The following is a 22,218-nucleotide window of genomic DNA, read 5'->3' on the forward strand; positions in this document are numbered from 1 at the left end:
CTGAACTAATTTGAAAGTAAATTGCCGATATCACTTTGGGTAGTATGGACATTTTCACTATGTTGATTCTTCCAATCCACGAGCATGGGATATCTTTCCATCTTCTTGTATCCTCTCTAATTTCTCTCAGCAGTGGTTTGTAGTTCTCATTATAGAGATTTTTCACCTCCTTGGTTAACTCAATTCCTAAGTATTTTATTTTTTTGGTGGCTATTGTAAGTGGGCAGGCTTTCTTGATTTCTCTTTCTGCATGTTCACTATTGGAGAAAAGAAATGCTACTGATTTTTGTGTGTTGATTTTGTATCCTGCTGCTGTGCTGAAATCATTTATCAATTCCAGCAGTTTTTTTGTAGAGGTTTTAGGCTGTTCGATATATAGGATCATGTCATCTGCAAACAGGGACAGTTTGACTTCATCTTTTCCAATCTGAATGCCCTTTATTTCCTTCTCTTCTCTGATTGCTCTGGCTAGTACTTCCAACACTATGTTGAATAGGAGTGGTGAGAGTGGGCATCCTTGTCTAGTTCCTGTTCTTAAAGGAAAAGCTTTCAGCTTTTCCCCATTCAGGATGATACTGGCAGTGCAATCCCCATCAAAATTCCAAAGACATTTTTCTCAGAAATGGAAAAAACTATCCAGACATTTATATGGAACAATAAAAGACCACGCATAGCCAAAGCAATGCTGAGCAAAAAAAATAAAGCTGGAGGCATAACACTACCTGACTTTAAGCTATACTACAAAGCTATAATAACCAAAACAGTATGGTACTGGCATAAAAACAGACACACTGACCAATGGAATAGAATAGAGAATCCAGAAATCAACCCACACACTTACTGTCAGCTGATCTTTGACAAAGGCACCAAGCCTATTCAGTGGCGAAGGGACTGCCTCTTCAGCAAATGGTGCTGGGATAACTGGATATCCATATGCAGGAGAATGAAACTAGATCCATACCTCTCACCGTATACTAAAATCAACTCAAAATGGATTAAGGATTTAAATATACACCCTGAAACAATAAAACTTCTTAAAGAAAACATAGGAGAAACACTTCAGGAAATAGGACTGGGCACAGACTTCATGAATACGACCCCAAAAGCACGGGCAACCAAAGGAAAAATAAACAAATGGGATTATATCAAACTAAAAAGCTTCTGCACAGCAAAAGAAACAATTAAAAGAGTTAAAAGACAACCAACAGAGTGGGAGAAAATATTTGCAAAAAATATATCTGACAAAGGATTAATATCCAGAATATATAAGGAACTCAAACAACTGTACAAGAAGAAAACAAGCAACCCAATTAAAAAATGGGCAAAAGAGCTAAGTAGGCATTTCTCTAAGGAAGATATACAAATGGCTAACAGACATATGAAAAAGTGCTCAACATCACTCAGCATCCGGGAAATGCAAATCAAAACCACATTGAGATACCATCTAACCCCAGTTAGGATGGCTAAAATCCAAAAGACTATGAACGATAAATGCTGGCGAGGCTGCGGAGAAAAAGGAACTCTCATACATTGTTGGTGGGACTGCAAAATGGTGCAGCCTCTTTGGAAAATGGTATGGAGGTTCCTCAAACAATTGCAGATAGATCTACCATACGACCCAGCTATCCCACTGTTGGGAATATACCCAGAGGAATGGAAATCATCAAGTCGAAGGTATACCTGTTTCCCAATGTTTATCGCAGCACTCTTTACAATAGCCAAGAGTTGGAACCAGCCCAAATGCCCATCATCGGATGAGTGGATACGGAAAATGTGGTACATCTACACAATGGAATACTACTCAGCTATAAAAACGAATGAAATACTGCCATTTGCAACAACATGGATGGACCTTGAGAGAATTATATTAAGTGAAACAAGTCAGGCACAGAAAGAGAAATACCACATGTTCTCACTTATTGGTGGGAGCTAAAAATTAATATATAAATTCACACACACACACACACACACACACACACACACACACACACACACAAACCGGGGGGGGGGGGAAGAAGATATAACAACTACAATTATTTGAAGTTGATACGAGAAGCAAACAGAAAGGACATTGTTGGGGGGGAGGGGGGGAGGGAGAAGGGAGGGAGGTTTTGGTGATGGGGAGCAATAATCAGCCACAATGTATATCGACAAAATAAAATTAAAAAAAAAAAAAAAAAAGAAAGAAAGTAAATTGCCGATAACATGGCATTCCATCCCTAAATATATCAGCACACATCTCCTGTGACTAAGGAAATTCTTCTACATAATTGCAACACCATCATCACATTAAGATAATTAACAATAATTTCCTAAAATATCTACTTCATAAATTCAGATTTTTCTTATTATGTTCAAAATGTGCAGTATTTTATAATTTATCATTTTCTTTCTTTTTTTTTTTTTTTTTAAAGATGACCAGTAAGGGGATCTTAACCCTTGACGTGGTGTTGTCAGCACCACACTCTCCCAAATGAGCTAACCGGCCATCCCTATATTGGGATCCAAACCCGTGGCCTTGGTGTTATCAGCACCACACTCTCTCAAGTGAGCCATGGGCCGGCCCAGAATTTATCATTTTCTAAATTCAATCCAGGCTCATACATTGCATTTGTTGGTTACATCTCTTTAGGTTCTTGTTTTTTTTTTCCATAACATTGAGTTTTGGGAAAATGTCAGTTGATTGGGAGAATATACCGTATTCTGTATTTTGTGATTATTGATTCACGATGATTAATAGCATTGTTCCAATATTCTATATATCTTCATTGCTTTTTCTTTCTTGGCTTTTCATCTTACTGATTGCTAAGAGAGATGTTTTTAAGATATTTTTCTCAATTTTTTTATAATAATTTAGCTCTTTAGAGGTTTCATTTTTCTGTTGAAATTCTGTATATTTTATTTTTTTTTATATTTTGATTTTTTTATATTTATTTGATTTTTTCTCTATTTTTAAAAATGAATTTATAATAGTTATTTTAAAGGCCATGTCCGCTTATTCTAACATATATATGTCTTATCTGTGGGTCTGTTTCTTTTGTGACAGGCAGCGAGAATGAGAGACTAAACACTTTGATCTCATCAGTAGTTGAGCTGGGTTGGAACTGGATTACCTCTTTAGATAGTTTCAGTTCACCCTGTTTTCAGATGGCTTTGTGAGTGAGTGAATCCTGTTTTATGTGTATTACAGGTGCAACCCTCTCTCAGAACCCTGGGACCTAAACCCAGTGAAGAGTGCAGAGATCTTTATTTGCTTTTTAGTCCCACTCCCAGCCTTCAGTGTTGCCACTGCCTTCACGTACTCATAAAAAGACATATGGGGAGAATCAGAAAGAGAATGGGGAGAATTATCTCTGCATTTAGGTTTCTTAAACGTTGCTATCTGAACATTCCTGTCTGTCAACCAGCTAATCAGCCCTTAAAAGCTATGTTGGTTTCCCTTTAATCCAGCAGAGGCCTTCTACCCTGGAAAGCTTGGTTCTCTGCTGCTCAACTACCATTCAACAAGTGTCCCTAGTAGCTGTGATCCCTTCTCAGTTAGGAAGGGCTTGTCCTCTGCAATTTAGTTCTGTTAGATCTCTTTGCATCCTCAGCTGTCTTGATTTCTTTTTAATACTTTGTTTTTTTGATTGTATAGTATATTTTTTCTAGGTAAGCAGAACCAGGGGGCTGTTATGATAGTATATCTCCTAATCCAAAACTAGCTTTGTGTCCTGCAGTTAGGATTTATCTGATTTTTTTCTCATGGTGCCATTTAACTATTTCTTCAATCTCATTTATTTCTTGTAAACTGAAATTTGGATCTAAAGGGTTGATTCAGGTTAGATATTTTTGCAAAAATATCTATTAGGTAAAGCTCTGTACTTCACATTGCATCATATTAGTAGATTCTTATTGTGAGATTGTTCCACTATTAGAGATGCTAAATTTTGTCATTTGGTTAAGTAGGAGACCTACTAGATCCTTCCATTGTAAACTTATGTTTTCCCTTTACAATTAACAAGTAATGTGGATCAATCCTGTCTCCCAGCAGTCTTTCATCTCACAGTTTAACTTTCATTTATTAAATATTTCATTTGGAATAGCAAAATAATGATTTTCAAAATTGTATCATTTCTTGGCATTTATTATTTAGCATCCTTTTGTAAATAAGAGCTTTCCTTTATGAACTGGGAATGATTACATATTCTCCAGAAAGACTAGGTAAAAATATATATGCCATTCTTTCTGTTTAATTACCAATTTTCACAATAAGTAATTGGTGTAAAGTTCAGTTACACTCATGACAAATGAGATTGTTTTTGGTTTTTTAAAAATTTTTGGAATATCACTGTAACCTCTTGGATTTTTATTTATTCCATTTTCTCATCGTCATTTTGGGGGACAAGGGGATTCAAATAATTCCATATCAGTAGGTACCAAGTCAAAGCTGGCTTCTGTTTACTAATATCACATATGAGCACTTTCTTGCTATCTAGTGCATGATGAGTCTTTACTTTCCCTGCCAAAGACCTAGGATCAGTCTGTTTCTTCAGGGAGTCCTAGTTTCTTTTAGTGGAAAATGGCATTTAGAAAGTAAGATCTGGACACTAGATGTGCTGCTGGGTGTCATTTCTTCTACATCTTTCTGGTGAAGGGAATTAGAAAAAGCAAATATATATATATATTTAAATATAAGACTACATACTATATACATTATACAATATATGTATGTATTGAAACAATAAACAGTACCCCATACACATGTACAGTGAAAAAAATTAAAAGACTATATGATACATAGTCTCATCTATAAATATAGTCTTTTTAAAAATTTTAACCTTTACTTATACATATTTGTGGGATACAGTATGTTGTTTCAATACATGCATGTACTGCATAATGATTCACTTAGGTAGATAGCATAGTTTTGTAGTTTTGTACCTAGTAGTCACTCCATCACTTTACCTTCTGCCCACCACCCCCTGCCTCTAGTAACCATTATTCTACCCTCTATTTCTATGAGAACCACTTTTTTTTTTTTTTTTTTTTGGTAGATTCCACATATGAGTGATACGTGGTATTTGTCTTTTTGTGACTTACTTCATTTAACTTAATGGTTTCCAGTTCCATCCATGTTGCTGTAAATGATGATACCATTTTTTTAATAGCTGAGTAGTAAGTATTCCGGTATGTATATATACCAGTTTTTTTAATCTATTCATCCATTCATGGACATTTAGATTGATTCTGTTAGCTATTGTGAATAGTGCTGCAGTGAACATAGGAGTGCAGGTGTCTTTTTGACATATATATATATTAATTTCATTTCCTTTGGGTATATACCCAGTAGTGTGATAGCTGGATTGTAGGATAGATCTATTTTTAGTTCTCTGAGGAACCTTCATACTGTTTTCCACAGTGGCTGTACCAATTTACGCTCTCACCAGCAATGTAGGAGAGTTCTTTTTTCTCCTCATCCTTGCCAGCATTTGTTCTTTTTTGTCTTGTTGATAATAGCCATTCTAACTGGAGTGCAATGATATCTCATTGAAACTAGACCCCTTTTTTTTATCGTACACAAAAGTCAACTCAAAATGGACCAAAGACATGAATTTAAGACCCCAAACTGTGAAAATACTAGAAGAAAACATAGGGGAAACACTACGTGAAATGGGAGTGGGCAGCGCTTTTTTGAGTGAGACTACAAAAGTACAGGCAACTGAAACACATGTACATAAATTCATAATTCTTATTTTCATAATTCTTAAATTCATAATTGATATTTTCTATTCATATTTAACATTATAGGATTTTTGCTTAATTCTTTGTTTTGTATTTGTATCTCTTCTTTTACACAATTGCCTTATCCTACAATTTATATAAAATGGTTTCAAAATTGTAATACCAGTCTTCTGGAAATAAATGGCTGAATGAAATTTAAGAGTTCTTTTATCTTTAGAACATTCCCCACCAAGGGTCAGAATACTGTGTTTAAAATTTGCTTGAAACAGTTCTGTTTTGTGTGATTATATTACCAATTTGTGATATAATTGGTTTCAGTTTTATGGTTTTTTACCCTTTTTAAAATTTTGTAGAATATAGAATTTTTACGTGGTTCAAAAGCCAAAACTTTACAAAAAGATATACTCAAAAGGTTCCCTTCCATTCTTAATTTTATTTTAGTTTTTATTTACTTACCCCTGCCTTGTATAGGTAACCATTTTTATTTGTTTCTTGCTTATCCTACTAGTGTTTCTTTTTGCAAAAATAAACAAATTCAGGCACACACACACAAACACATATGTACATATATTCATCCTTTCTTATCTCTACAAGTGGTAGCAATGTTATATACTGTTAGATACTCTGTTCTGCACCTTTCTTTTTTTTACTTAGTAATACAAGGGTACTTCAAAAAGTTCGTGGGAAGATTTGTATTATCTTTTAATTCTCTTTTTCCATTAACTTTTTGAAGTAGCCTTGTATATCATGAAATCACTCCATTTGGTATTGTACTGGTCAGGGGTCTCCAGAGAAACAGAAGTAATAGGGCGGGGTGTGTGCGTGTGTGTGTGTGTATGTCTAGTAAGAGATCTGTTATAAAGAATTGGCTCACACTATTACAGAGTCTGATAAGTCCCAAGGCTGCAGGGTGAGTCGACAAGGTGGAGAACCAGGAGAACAGATGGTATACTTCTAGTAAAAACCTGCAGTCTCTAGACCCAGTAAGAACTGATGTTTCAGTTTGAGTCTAAAGGCAGGAAAAAGTTGATCCTGGTTCAAAGGTCATCAGGCAGGAGGTATTCTCTCTAATTATTCAGGGGAGGGTTAGCCTTTTTTGTTCTATTCATGATGAGGCCCACTTACATGAGGGAGTGCAATCTGCTCAGTCTACCAATTTAAATGTTAATCACATCCAGAACACCCTCAAAGAAACACCCAGAATGTCTGACCAATTATCTGGGCACTTTGTGGCTTAGTCCAGTTGACACTTAAAATTAACCATGACGGGTATATAGATATCTTCCTCATTTTCATGAGTTATAATTACAACCTTTTGCTGTTACAAGTAGTGCTTTAATGAATAAACTTGTGCTTGTTTGTTTTGTATTTTTGTAGATTCTTAGGTGTGGAATTACAGGGTAAAAGAGTAAATGCATATGTCATTTTGTTAGATATTGTAAAATTGCCCTCTGTAGAGATTATGTCATTTTGCTATTCCACGGCCAAAAATATGAGAATACCTATTTCTCCATAACTTCATCAGCAGAATATGTCACCCAACTGTTGCATTTTTGCCAGTCTCATAGATGGGAATTGGTATCTCTGTGTAGATTTATTTTGCATTTCTCTTATGAATGAGGTTGAGCACCTTTTCATATATTTAGGAATCATTTGCCTTTCTTTTTTTCTTCAAATTATGTGATCATGTTTTTAACACCTTTTTTCCTGTTGGTTTCTGATCCTTTTTTGTTGATTTTTTTTTTTAAGAGCTCTTTATGTAATTCACAGATATGTGTCGTTTGTCTTTGACGTTGTTTATAAGTTTTGCCATGCAGAAGATTTTTGTTTTAACATGGTCAGATATATCAGCCTCTTCTTTTATTGCTTCTCGATTTTGATTATCTTGGAAAAGCTTTCCTGATTTCTAGACTATAGGAATTATTATGTTATTCATTCATACAAACAGTAGCCTATTAGAATGTATAATGGAACAGCAACAAAAATGATAAAATACCTAGGAATAGACACAACAAGAAATGTGCATAATCACTATACAGAAAACCTTAAAACATTGGTGACTTAAAAGTATACTAGAACAAATGGAAAAACCCCATCTTTTTCATGGGATAGGATGATTCAGCATTATGAGGATGTCAAATTTTTCCAGTTTATAAAAAATTAATGTAATCCCAATAAAACTAATTTTTAAAGTTTTTTTGGGCCAGTTGATTCTAAAGTACATGTGGGAAAAAAACAAAAACAAAATAATCAAGAAAACCCTGAGAAAGAAGAATTGTGTGGGAAAGCAGGGGGGGAAGATGCTATGGAATAGCACTACAGGTGTAAGCTTTGTGATGAAAATAGTATTAGGCATGGGTAAATGATATACACAATGGAACATAACAGAGAGTATAAAACAACTAACTGGGGAAACTTTGTATATCATGTGTCCCTGGAGAAAAAGTAAATTTGTTGGAGAAATGGATAACTATTTGGGGGAAAAATGTAGATCAGTACTTCACAATAAACACCAGATTTGAATTCCAAATAGGTCAGAGATCTCAATGTAAAAAATAAAATCATACAAGTACTAGAAGAAAGTACAATATGGTAATTTTTGCAAATATTTCATGGGCACTTGAAAAGCTATACTCTCTATTAGAGTGGAAAGTTCATCTTCTAGTGACAAAGTAAACCTTATTATATATTTTGGGGGTGGGGGTTGGCTACTGGCTGGTATAGGGATCTGAACCTGTAACCTTGGTGTTATAATCAGCAAAATGTTATTTTATTTTTTAGGACTTATGTAACCTTACTTATTTTTCATTCATTTGATTGAGAGTGGGGTATTAAAGTGCCCTGTTGTTAGGGAACTTTTCTAAGTTCTGTGTCTGTTTCTTCATAAATCTGGAATTTCTGCTTTGTGAAGATGGCTGCTTTTGATATGGGAGGAGAAGGTCTGGGGAGGCCTGATAGCCAACCTAAACCCACCCTGTCCTCTTACCAGGTTCTTGACCCTGCCACAGAAAAGAATTCAAGAGCAGAGTCACAGTAGAAAGTGATACGTTTAATATAACAAGATATACAGATTTCACAGAGAAAGTGCCACCTAGCTCCAGAGACTGAGCAGGGCCCACACCAAGTTTAATACAAAAGTAAGAAATACACATTCACAGACAAAGTGCATGCTGGCTCTACAGTGAACAGCAGCCTGCCAAAGGCAAGTTTGATACAAAAAGGTAAGAAATACACACATCAGGAGAACTGCAGGCTAGCCCCAAAGAGAGTGTGCAACAGCCCTGCCTTCTACTAGGATTTAGCTTTTTAAGTTGTGCTATCTAATACATATTCATGATATCTAATGAATATTCAAATGAGGTGGTTCTCCGTGATATAATCTAGTCTGGCACATGCTCAGTTGGTCTCTTTTAGATCGTGCTCATTGGTTAGACTTCACCATATGCACCAAATATATTCATTTTTTTTTTTTTTTGGCTTTTTCGTGACCAGCACTCAGCCAGTGAGTGCACCGGCCATCCCTATATAGGATCCGAACCCGCAGCGGGAGCGTCGCTGCGCTCCCAGCGCGGCACTCTCCCGAGTGCGCCACGGGCTCGGCCCCACCAAATATATTCAAATGTGTTCCATGCTCTCTAGCACCTTCAGTGGAAGGTCATTCAAAGGGTAAATTTCACTTTACTGAGGATGTTCGGCCATTAGGATTCCATAAATCTGGATAAACTCCTCTTTACTAAGCATACTCAGCCACTGGATTTGCATAAGTCTGCCCCCTGTGGTTTAAAGTAGGGGCAATAAGAAACAATGACTCTCTTCTAGGGGAGGGCCTAGCAGAGGGGCCTGAGGCCTTGGGGAGTGGCTTGAAAGCTACGGGTGTGTCCTGAAATCTGAACCCATGGAAACTGAGCACCTCCTATCTCACTATGATAAACGGCACAAGTATTTATAACTGACATCTTCATTGGGAAGTGGCCTTTAGCATCATAAGGTATCCTTTTTTATTCATTTAATGCTTTTTATTCATTACCAGCCTCTTCACCAACATTTCCCAATCATCTCATGGATGAAGTTCATCTTCTGGTAGATTCTTTAAAAAACACAATTATGATTTCCCTGAGTTCTTGTGTACCAAAAACTCGTTTTCTATAGTTTTGTTACAAGATGCACAACTTGGCTGGATATAAAATCCTTGACTCACTTTCGTTCCTTCAGTTTTTGAAAAAAAAAGGTAGTCTTATTTTGTATCTTGTTTCCCTTCTCTCCTACCCACCCTCTTTTTCCTTTGCTTTCTGATGAACCACTTGAGAGTCAGTTGCAGAAATCACATTTTTACTCCTGAATACTTCAGTGTTACCACCTAAGAACATTCTTCTCCATAACCACAATAAAACTATCACACTCAAGAAATTTACCATCTCTATATGTATAACTAACATGCAGTCTATTATCAAATTTCCCCAGTTTTCACAATAATGTCCTTTATAGCTAGATTTTATTTTCATCCAGGATCCCATCAGGGATAACTCATTACACTGAGTTGTTAAGCCTGTTTGGTTTCCTTTATTCTAGAAAAATTCTCCACCTATTTCTTTCTTTTCTTTTTTTAAAAATGAATTGACCATTTTTTTAAAGTCAAAGTTTTATAGACTGTCTCACATTTTAGTTTTGTATGGTTGTGTTTTTTGTGATTAGATTCAAGTTAAGCACATCATTAGCAAGGCTATTATATAGGTGATGTTGCCTTCTTCTCAGTGTAATACATCAGGAGATACATATCTATCCCAAGGCTGGTTTGCTTGTTTCTCTTTCATTTAGACTTTATTTTTTAGAGCAGTGGGATCACAAGAAAAATGAGCAGAAAGTACAGAGTTCCCATGTATAACTTGTCCCCCCAACCCCCTGCACAGGCTCCCCTCCTATCAACATCTCATACCAGAGTGGTACATTTGTTATAATTGTTGAACCTACGTTGACACATCATTATCACTCAAAGTTCATAGTTTACATTAGGGTTCACTCTTGGTGTTGTACATTCTATGGATTTTGAAAAATGTATAATGACATGTATCTACCATTATAGTATCATACAGAATAGTTTTACTGCCTAAAAATCCTCTGTGATCCGCCTGTACATCCCTTCATCCTCCCCTCCCCCCACAACCACTGATATTTTTACTGTCATAATTTGCCATTTTCAGAATGTCAAGTAATCATACAGTTTATAGCTTTTTCATATTGGCTTCTTCCACTTAGTAATATGCAATTAAGCTTCCTCCGTGGTTTTTGATGGTTTGAGAGCATATTTCTTTTTATCACTGAATAATATTTCATTGTCTGGATGTACCATAGTTTATCCATCTACCTATGGAAGGACATCTTGGTTGCTTTCAAGTTTGGGTAATTATGAAAAAAGCTTCTATAAACATCCATATGCAGGTCTTTGTGTGGACATAAGTTTTTACCTCCTTTGGATAGATACCAAGGAGCCTGATTGTTGGATTGTAAAGTATGAGTATGTTCAGTTTTGTAAGAAACTGCTAAACTGTCTCCCAACATGGCTATACTATTTGCATTCCCATCAGCAATGAGTAAGCGTTCTTGTTGCTCCACATTCTGGTACATTTGGTGGTGTTAGTATTCTGAATTTTGTATCTATGTGTATACCTTCTAATCCCTTCTAATATATACATATTGCTATCTCATTGTTGTTTTGTTTTTCCTAGTGATGTACGATATGGAGTATCTTTTCATATGCTTATTTGACATCTGCATATCTTCTTTGGTGAGGTGTCTGTACAGGTCTTTTACCCATTTTTTAATCAGGTTGTTTGTTATTGTTGACTTTTAAGAATTCTTTGTATATTTTGAATAACAGTTGTTTATTATATGTCTTTTGCAAGTATTTTCTTGCCATCTGTGGCTTTTTTCATTCTTTTGACAGTGTCTTTCACAGAGCAAAAACTTCTAATGAAGTTTGGTTTATCAATTCTTTCTTCCATGGATCATGCTTTGGTGTCAAATTTAAAAAGTCATCACTATACCCAAGTCCATCTAGATTTTCTCCTATGTTATCTTCTAGAAATTTTATAGTTTTGCATTTTACATTTAGGTCTGTGATCCATTTTGAATTAATTGTTGTGAAAGGTATAAGGTCTGCATCTAGGTTCTTTTTTTACATGGATGTCCGGTACATGACTTATTGAAAAGATTATCTTTTTTCTCCTTTGTCAAAGATCAGTTGACTATACTAGGGTACCTCAAAATTTTCGTGGAAAAGTAGAATTGAAAGGTATTACTAATCTTTCTATGAACTTTTTGAAGTACCCTCGTATTATTGTGGCTCTGTTTCTGGGCTTTCTGTTCTGTTCCACTGATCCATTTGTCTGTTCTTTTGCCAATATACCACAATGTCTTGTTTACTGTAGCATTACAGTAATGCTTGAAGTTGGTGGTGTTAGTCCTTCAAGAACTACTTCTCCAATATTGTATTAGCTATTCTGGTCTTCTGCCTCTCCATATGTGATACTTAATTTTATGTTATGGAATGTTATTTACAACTTGACCAGATCATGAGGTGCCCAGATGTTTGGCTAATCATTATTTCTGGGTGTGTCTGTGAAGGTGTGTTTGGATGAGATTAACATTTGAATTGATAGACTGAGTAAACCTCCAATGTGGGTGAGCAGCATCCAATCTGTTGATGGCCTGAATAGAACAAAAAAGTAGAGGAAGGAAGAATTCCCTCTGTGCCTGTCCACTCTCTTGCTCTCTGCTTGACTGCTTGCATAGAGACATCAGTTTTCTCCCGTCCTCAGACTGGAACTTACATTATTGACACTCTTGGTTCTTAGGCCTTTGGACTTGGACTAGAACGTGTACAGTTGGTTCTCAGGCCTTTCGACATGCACTGGAACTATAACACCAGCTTTCCATGTTATCTAGCTTACAGACAACAGATCATGGGACATCTTAGCCTCCATAATCACATGAGCCAGTTCCTTAAAAGAAATCTCTTTCTAGATATCTGTATATATCTAGATCTCTATCTATGTCTGTCTGTCTTTCTCTCTCTGTCTCTCTTTCTGCACACACGCGCACGCATGCGCACACACACACACACACACACACACAGAGTTCTCTTTCTCTGAAGAACTCTGACTAATACACCATATAAACTTTAGAATCAGTTTGTCAATATCCACAAAACCACTTGCTGGGATTTTGATTGGGATTGTATTGAAACTGTAGATCAAGTTGGGAAGAACTTAACATTTGACAATATTGAGTCTAAGTGTCCATGAACATAGAATATCTCTCTTCTTATTTCGTTCTTTATCCTGAGTTTTTTTAATTTCAAATTTGAAGTGTTCTTTTTACATTTACAATTGCTAACTTAATTTGAAGTGATACATTCCAGTTTTCTTCTCTTTTATGACTGTATTTGTGATTTTGACAATTTTTAATGGCTGAAAACTCTGTGGTTGCTGGGTTCATTAGGTGCTTCTCTTATGTACCTTCTGTACTGTATTCTTTATATTGGAGTTTCTGTAGATGTAGTGGGGGCAGGGTGGGTTTGGGTGGTTTACTTTGGTTCTTAATTCCCAAGGACCCTGTTTGATTACTACAAACACAAATGGAAATTACTTACTCTCTTCTTTTAATCTGACATGATTTTTTAACATATTAGGCATCTCAGTAGAGTTCTTATCTTTAGCTACTTCATTATTTCCCTTTATCACCATGCTTCCAGAAACACCTCCCATTTTCAAGATGCCTTCTCCCCCACCCCCAGCACTGTCTTGTCAAGACTGTCATCTTTGGGGACAGCCCTTCTCATATACTTTCCAGACTTCTTCCTTTTGAACTAACAGTGGCAATGCTTTGATTCACTAGGTCCCAAATCCTTTCTTAGGATTTCCCCACTCAGAGTTGACCCCATCTTGGTGGTGAATCTTAGTTGTGTTATCTGACTTTTCCACCTCTAAGACCTTATCATATCTTCCTCTCTTTTATAGAGTCCTTATTTGACTCTCTACTTGAGTGGGCTCCAAAGCCAATTCGGTTGGTCTTAAATTTTTATTTCCTCAATGTAAAATTAAGTGTTGTTCTCCATTTTCTAGTTATACCATAAGCATGAACTGTAAATGCTTTTATTTACTCTCTCTAATGATTTGTGTTGTTTTTTTGTTTTTGTTTTTTGAGGATGTGTGGGGAGATTGTAATTTAGTTGGCTGTTACTCTGTGATAACCTGGAATTCTAGCCCTTTAAGTGTGTTACTGCCAAGTTTCTTGGTAACTATTAGGTTGAACCACATCTAATTGCAATTTTTGTGGCTCCAGAACTGTTGAATATAAGCAGATTAATATGGTTCTACCTAATAGACAGGTAAGCAAGTTTTTTACTCTTGTGCTTTATGTCTTAGTGAAATGCTATATGATGGAGGCATTATTTTAGTATTAGTTTCAAGTTGGTAAAGCCTACTTTTCTTATCAACTTTATTGAGGTATAATTTATATACAAAATGCACCCATTCTAGTATACAGTTCAGTGGGTATTTACAATTGTTTACACTTATGTACCCACCACCACTATCAAGATATAGAACATTTCTATAACTGCAGAAAGCTCTCCTGTATCCCTTTGCACTCACCTCCACCCCCAGCTCCAGGGAGCCACTGAACTGCTTTCTGTCATAAGATTGTATTTGTAGAGGCTACATGTTTTAATTGACCTGTGGGTCTTGCATGATCTGAAGCTGCTTACCTCTCCAGTGTCATCTGACTACCACTCCTCTCTATATGTGTGCTGGTCTAAGAGCTTTTTCACTTGTGAATCCATCTCTCCGTCCATCCATTTTCTGCCTGGTACTTTAAATATTACCTGCTTTGAACTGAGGTACGTCTCTGCAGGATCCAGTCTACTTTTCTCTGTTTTACATTTGCTTGTGCTATCCTCTGCTGGAAAGCCTCCCCTCCTCAACATTCTTCCTTGCCTGATTTATTCCTACTCATCTTTCTTTTTTATTTTCTTAACATTATGTTTCATTTATCTGTTTTATCATAATGATTTTATTTTATTCTTTTTTTAATTGATTATACATATTCATAGGGCACAGAACTGACCATCACCACCTGTGCCCAAGATGAGATGACCAGATCAATACTATGAGTATGCCCACCACCTCAAATTGCAGTTGTTCCCTGTGTCCCCCACCCAACCTCTTCCCAACTGCCCCTCCCAATCTCTCCCCCAGCAACCCTAGGTCTGTTATCTCCCCCTGCAAGTCCAACGCACCACTGTGGTCTTTCTTTCCTTCCTTGCTTTCTCTCTTAGCTTCCACTTATCAGTGAGGACATGCAGTATTTTTCTGTCTGTGCCTGGCTTATTTCACTTCATATAATTTTCTCCAGGTTCATCCATGTTGCTGCAAATGGGAGAATTTCGTTCTGTTTTATGGCTGAGTAGTATTTCTTTGTGTATATATACCATATTTTCTTTATCCAGTCATCCATTGATGGACATTTAGGTTGGTTCCATATCTTGGCTATTATAAATAGAGCTTCTTTCTCTCTTAATTCCCAATTATGAGTTAGGGCATGCGGTATTTTTCCCTCTGTGCCTGGCTTATTTCACTCAACATAGTTTTCTCCCAATTCATCCATATTGCTGTGAATGGCAGAATTTCATTCTTTTTTATGGCTAAGTAGTGTTTCATTGTGTATATATACACCACAATTTCCTTATCTAGTCTTCTGTCAGTGGACATTTAGGTTGGTTCTGTATCTCAGCTATTGTAGGTAAAGCTGTGATGAACATGGGAGTGCATGTATCTCTTCTAGTGATGATTTTCATTCTTTTGGATATATATCCAGACGTGCGATTGCTGGATCATACGATAGGTCTATTTGTAGTTGTTTGAGAAATCTTCATAGTGTTTTCCATAGTGGCTGTACTAATTTACAGTCCCACCAACAGTGAAGAGGAGTTCTTCTTTTTCTGCATCTTCTCCAGCATTTGTTATTCTTAGTCTTTTTGATTATAGCCAGTCTAATTGGGGTGATATGATATCTCAATATGGTTTTAATTTGCATTTCCCTGATGTTGAGCATGTTTTCAAGTACCTATTGCCCATTTGTATGTCTTTCTTCAAAAATGTCTGTTTAGCTCCTTTGCCCATTTTTTAATTGTTATTTGTTTTTTTCACTGTGTAGTTGTTTGAGTTTTTTGTATATTCTAGACATTAATCCCTTGTCAGATGTATAGTTTGCAACTATTTTCTCTCATTCAGTAGGTTGTCTTTTCACTCTGTTTATCATTTCCTTTGCTGTGCAAAAGGTTTTTAGTTTGATATAGATTGGAATAGGTATTTCATAGGTTCAAAGATAAATAAATATCTTTGTTCATCTCTATCAATTGTATATTCTTTATTGTTATATAACTGTTTCCTTCCTATTCTCAGCTTGATGGTAGCAACTGTGCCCTCTTCAATTTGTTTTGCCATCACCTGTGTGCCTCCACAGGATAGATACTTAATATGAATGAGTTTCAACTCCTATATATAATTAAAGTTAAAACTAAATCTACATAGAATAAGTTAAAGAAGTATTACATAATAGGAAATAAGAAAAACTGAAGTTGAACTAATGGCATCCTGTAAGTGTGATAGAGAAATAGACATTGTTCTCTCTGACCGTAGTTCTACTTGTTGAGACCAGTTTTAAACTAATTCTTCAATTCTTACTTGTCTTCCCATGTGTTTTTGGAACTTCACCAAGCCGTGTCTGTGGAGAAAAAATAGTGTAGCTTTGATTAAAGTATGAACTCTATGTAGTAATAATGTGATTTATTTTAAGAATCTAAAAAGAAAGAAAATTTGTTCAGATTCCATGCTCCTTCACTTTAAGTAGCTTTGATAATTATATCAGTTAACTGCTTTCATGTGTGTATCTCCTGTCAAATTGTAAGCATAAGGGCCAGAGATAGGTCTTACTGGTCTTTTTTTTCCTTTAAGTTTCTTGGCTTTAATAGCTAATAGATGTTTGAGTTGATCTGTGGTGCATATTTGTTGTCCTGTTACATACCCAGGTATGGTGTCCTATTATATTTACCCTACAATTATATTAGGTACATCATAAGTTTTAAGAAAAATGTTTGTAAGTATATGCCAGTCATATGTTTCTGATTCTGGATAGCAATCTGATGTGGACTTAACTGTATGGGTTTAAAATTGTACATCTTGAAAAATCTGAATTTTAATTGCGTAGGAATTGGGACAAGTGGGAATGATCTCCTGATGGACAGGAATAATTTACAAGTGTTATAAAAATTGCTATTATGTTCAAATTTTTGTTCTCTTTGAATCTATATCTTTATGGTAGGATACCATTTTTACCTAAACTAGATTTGTATGCCCTTCTCTCAGAGCAAATAAAAAGAAAAATGATCTCTTAATTTATTGACAATCAGACTTTGTTATCATAAACCAAGAAGGACCTCAAAACACCTGTTGAGTTATCTGTTTACTACCAGCAAAGCTGACTCAAAATTAACTGTAACTACTATTCTTTCTGGATTCTCTCACTAAATAGCAGTATTATCTAAAACTTTTCTGGAGGAACTTACGTTTTAGTTAATAAGGAAGTCCCATAAAATGTACACAGACATGTCTATACTCCCGATAAAACATATTCTTATCTATTTAGCATAATCTATGATCATTTTTTGTTCTATAGTAACTAAAAAGTTGTGAAAGTGCTACAGGTTTCTCAAACTTCTGTTTGACATTTTCATAATAGGAATCATTAAAGTTTAAAAGTCTGATTAATAAAAACTAATGTTTTTCCATTCACTTTATTATTCATAGCCAGTATTTTAAAATATAACTTTATTTCGACTTGTAGTGTATGCAGAGAATATTTCCAAAATGGTGGGAAGAGAAAAGCACTTGAGAAAGATGAAAAAAGAGCTGTACTTGCTACTAAGACCACTCCAGCCTTAAACATGCATGAGTCTTCTAAACTTGAAGGTCATTTAACCAACCTCAACTTTACAAATCCTGAATTTATAACTGAGTAAGTATACTTTTTCTGCTTCGATTATTAACATTATTCTGCTTAGCTGTGTTAATGTAAAATAGTGTAATGGTTTATACCAAGTAGTAGGCAGTTACTTGCTCCTCTGGTAAAATGTTAGGCTGAGGAATGCAGATTTGTAGTATGAGGGGGTCATCAAAAAGTTCATGGAAGGATTCATATTATCTTTTAATTCAATTTTCCACGAACTTTTTGAAGTACCTCATATTATTCGGTAGAAATGTAGCATAAAATTTTAAGAGATTATCTGGAAAATTAGTGGTTCTATAGCATGTATTGTCCTCACTAAATATAAAAAAAATAGTTTGTTAAACGTTAAAATAATTATTCTTATAATACAAAGAATCAAAACAGCAAAATCTAATTAAACTTTAATTTACAGTGGCTATCCACTAAGAAATTACAAATAAGAGGAAAAAAATGGGAAATTATTAATAGAACCAATTGCCATTAATTTATTGTTGATATGAAAATCTGCATGCTAGGAATGTTTTGTACATATATAGGCACAAATTTTGTAAGTACATGAGTATTATAATCCAATTAATTATTAGTAGTATTAAAATTATTTATATGCCCTAGAACCCAGAATGGATTTGTGGTATCAAGTAATATTTTATTAATCACTTGAAAATGCTAAACTTAAATAATTCTAGAAACATTGTTAATAGACATTGAAAGTAACCATGAAAATGAAATTAAACTCTTAAACAATTTCAAAACTGTAGGTATCAATGTAGCATCACCTTTGTTAACTTTGATCTTACACCATGTTGAAAATATTATCTAGTTATAAGCAATTTCATTTAAAAGTGAATTAACATATCTTTAATTAGTTCAGTAAGAAAGGATAAGACACCTTTATCTTTATTCAAAGGTTATTGCAAAGCTTTTAAAGCATAATGACTTACTAAATATCCTACAACTCCGATGTTATGGACATTCTTAAATATTTTTTAAATGTTGACCAATATAAGAAATTATATAGTTAGATTTTTAAAAAAAGGTACATATGCAAAGTATCAATTCTAGAATTTTTCTGTGTCATTCTCTTCATAGTCTTTATTTCATTGTTGAGATTCTTTTATTTATTAAGTCAGTGTCACATTTTTCTTTGTTTTTTTTTATTGTTTTATTTTTTTAACTTCTCAGTATATATTTTAGTTGATTTTCATGACCCTTTACCCATTCCTCTTTCCCCCATCCCTCTCACCCCTTCCCCACCACATCATATCTATTCACTTGTCTTAAGTTCAGGGAATTGTTGTGACTGTTGTGTCTTCTCCGCCCACCCACCCTTTATTTGTTTTTGTGTTTATTTTTTTCTTTATTTTTAGCTCTCACAGATAAGTGAGAACATGTGGTATTTCTCTTTCTGTGCCTGACTTGTTTCACTTAACATAATTTTCTCTAAGTCCATCCATGTTGCTGCAAATGGTAGTATTTCATTCTTTTTTATAGCAAAGTGGAATTCCATTGTGTATATATACCACAGTTTCCTTATCTACTCATATGATGGACATATGGGCTGGTTCCAACTCTTGGCTATTGTAAATAGTGCTGCAATAAACATTGGAGTACAGGTATCCCTTCGGTATGATGATTTCCATTCCTCTGGGTATATTCCCAGCAGTGGAATAGCTGGGTCATATGGTAGATCTATCTGTAATTGTTTGAGGAATCTCCCTACCATTTTCCAAAAAGGCTGCACCGTTCACATAGTTAAGACACTTTCTTCTGTTTTGTTTTGCACTTACATTTCATGAAAACCAAATTTTTGTTACTAGTAGAGTCACTTTTAAATCACCTATAACCCAAAATTGAGATATGGCATTTTTTGAATCTGTATATAATGTGACTGCTAGAAACTTTATCCCAAATCCCGACTAATATTAGGATAGCTGTGTCCAACCCAATCCCCCAGTATTGTGTGTGTATACACACACACACACACACACACACACACACACACACACATAATTGTAATTGACACAAAATAAATATTTTGCTGTCTTTTTAAAAATATATTTTTTCAAAACACTCACCAAATAGACTACCTCCTGGGCTGTACAATGCCTTAACAAATTTGAAAAGATAGACCATCTTGCAAGTTTGCTCTCGGACTATAATAGAATTAAACCAGAAATCGGTAACAGAAAGAGAGCTGGAAGATCCCAAAATATTTATAGATTTAATAACATACCTTTAAATAACACATGAGTCAGACAAAAATCCTCAAGATTCAAAAGTATTTTGACCTAAACGAAAATGAAAATACATCTTATCAAATTTGTGGTATATAGTGAAAGCAGTACTTAGAGGGAAATATATAGCATTGAAAACATATATTAGAAAAGAAGAAAGATGTAAAATCAACAAAATAAGCTTCTACCTTAGGAAACTAGAAAAATAAGAACAAATTAAATCTAAGTAAATGGAAGAAAAGAAATAATAAAAATTAGAACAAAAATTAATGAAATTGAAAACAGGAAATCAGTAGAGAAATCAATAAAACGAAAAGCTTGTTCTTTGAAAACATCAATAAAATTGATAAACCTCTAGCACAGCTAACCAAGAAAAAAAGGGAACACTCAAATTACTAATATCAGAAATGAAAAGAGGGCCCATCACAATGCATTTCATGGACAGTAAAAGGAAAATAAAGGAATATTATGAACGTTTCTGTGCCCACAATTTAGATAACTTGGATGAAATGTTCCAATTCCTTGAAATACATGATCTACTAAAATTCACACAAGGAGAAATAGATAATCTGAAAGGCCTGTATCTATTAAAGAAATTGAATTAATAATTAATAGCCTTCCAAAACAGAAAGCATCAGGCCCACATGGTTTCACTGGTGAAATCTATCAAACATTTAAGTAAGAAATGATATTACTTCTGTACAGTCTGTTCCTGAAAATAGTCATAAGGAATACTTCCTGACTCATTCTATAATGCCAACAGAATTTAACTTAAGACACTGAACCAGGCTTCCCATTTCCCAATCCGAATTAACACTGATGTGTTCTTGATGGATTGTATAAACATTAGATAAGAACTGAATCTATATTTGGGGTTAAGTTATGCCATAGTTGCTTGTGATGGAAATAAACCTAAGGACAGTAGGAAATGGAAGAATTCATCTAGTTGCCTGATGATGTTGCTTTTTAATGTGACCTTTTAAGAAAATATTCAACAGTTGCAATTGTAAAGCTATACATACTTCAATGTAGAATTGCTAAATATGTGCTAAATTCTTTTGCCTTTCTTTTTTTTTGCTGGGGGAGGCAAATTCATCAAGTGATTTTTCATCAAGTAAGCAACCAAGTTACATTTGTTTGAAGTCATTTCAGGCTGGTGTTAGTTTTTCCCAAATAGTACTTTATTGTTCAAAGTAAGGAAATTGAGAGGGCTCAGTAGCCTAGAGACTTGGTAGAGCTCAAATGTAAGGCAATGTCCTCGTTTCTGAAGGATAATATGGTGGAAAGAATCTTGCTTTATATACATTATTCTTTCATTGGACATTTAGGTTGTTTCCTTTCTCACAGTTTTACCTCATCGTTAAACCTCTTTGCATTTGAATTTTCAAGTCCTTGGGATGGATTCCCAGAAGTGGATTTCCAGGTTGAAGAGTATAAATGGCTTTAGGTTCTTGTACTTATTACTGAATTCTGTTCCAGAAAGATAATATTAATTCCATTACTTCCAGCAGTGTAAGTGCCCATTTTGCCAAAATTTACCAGCATCAGTATTTTCCTTTTTTCACTCTTTATTAATGCAGTGGAATAAAATGGAATCCCATTGTGTCAGTATGCATTTCTAACAGATACCTAAAATACAACAAGGAAAAGTAAATTGGTAAAATAGAAGAAAAGAAAATAATATGAAATCAGAAAAGTAAATACATTCTGTGAAGTTCTAGTACTTGCTATAGTAGAAACATGGCATTCATGGTATCATTATACTTTCCAAAATCTATGACGAATAGGTAATTGGTCATAGGATCATTCCTACAGAGCCTGGACTTGGCCTCAGAGTTTTTTTTTTCACACAGCATTCTAAGAAGCCATTACCAATTAGTCAGTATGAGAGAAGAAACTCATCTATCCTTTATGTCCATTACCCTTACTATAAGTAGGAATACATTTTGACCCTGAGCTTCTTAGCAACTAAAGCAGACTTGTGAATAGGATCATTTATTTATTTCCTTTTTTTGAAAATTGTCTGTTTATGTCATTTTCCCACTTAACTATTGGGATCTTAAGTGTTTGTCAGTTTGTATGAGCTCTTTAGTACTCAGGATATTACTTGATGTTTATAGTTGTTAGAGTAGGAGCTTAACTCATGCTTTTCAGGTGGAAGGAGGGAAGGACATGTTTAGTGTAGCAGAATTGTGTT

At 34.9% G+C, this 22,218-nt stretch overlaps 1 protein-coding gene across 1 annotated transcript in view; it reads left to right on the top strand.

Annotated features, from left to right (window-relative positions):
- Positions 1-22,218, top strand: part of BMT2 (base methyltransferase of 25S rRNA 2 homolog) — a 98,981-nt gene that overhangs the window by 19,207 nt on the left and 57,556 nt on the right. Inside the window, exon 3 of the mRNA XM_063099991.1 lies at positions 17,626-17,796. Within this exon, the coding sequence (XP_062956061.1) occupies positions 17,626-17,796 (171 nt within the window). The remainder of the gene's footprint in view (positions 1-17,625; positions 17,797-22,218) is intronic.

The sequence above is a fragment of the Cynocephalus volans genome, chromosome 6, assembly GCF_027409185.1.
Source record: "Cynocephalus volans isolate mCynVol1 chromosome 6, mCynVol1.pri, whole genome shotgun sequence".
NCBI classification, from domain to species: domain Eukaryota; kingdom Metazoa; phylum Chordata; class Mammalia; order Dermoptera; family Cynocephalidae; genus Cynocephalus; species Cynocephalus volans.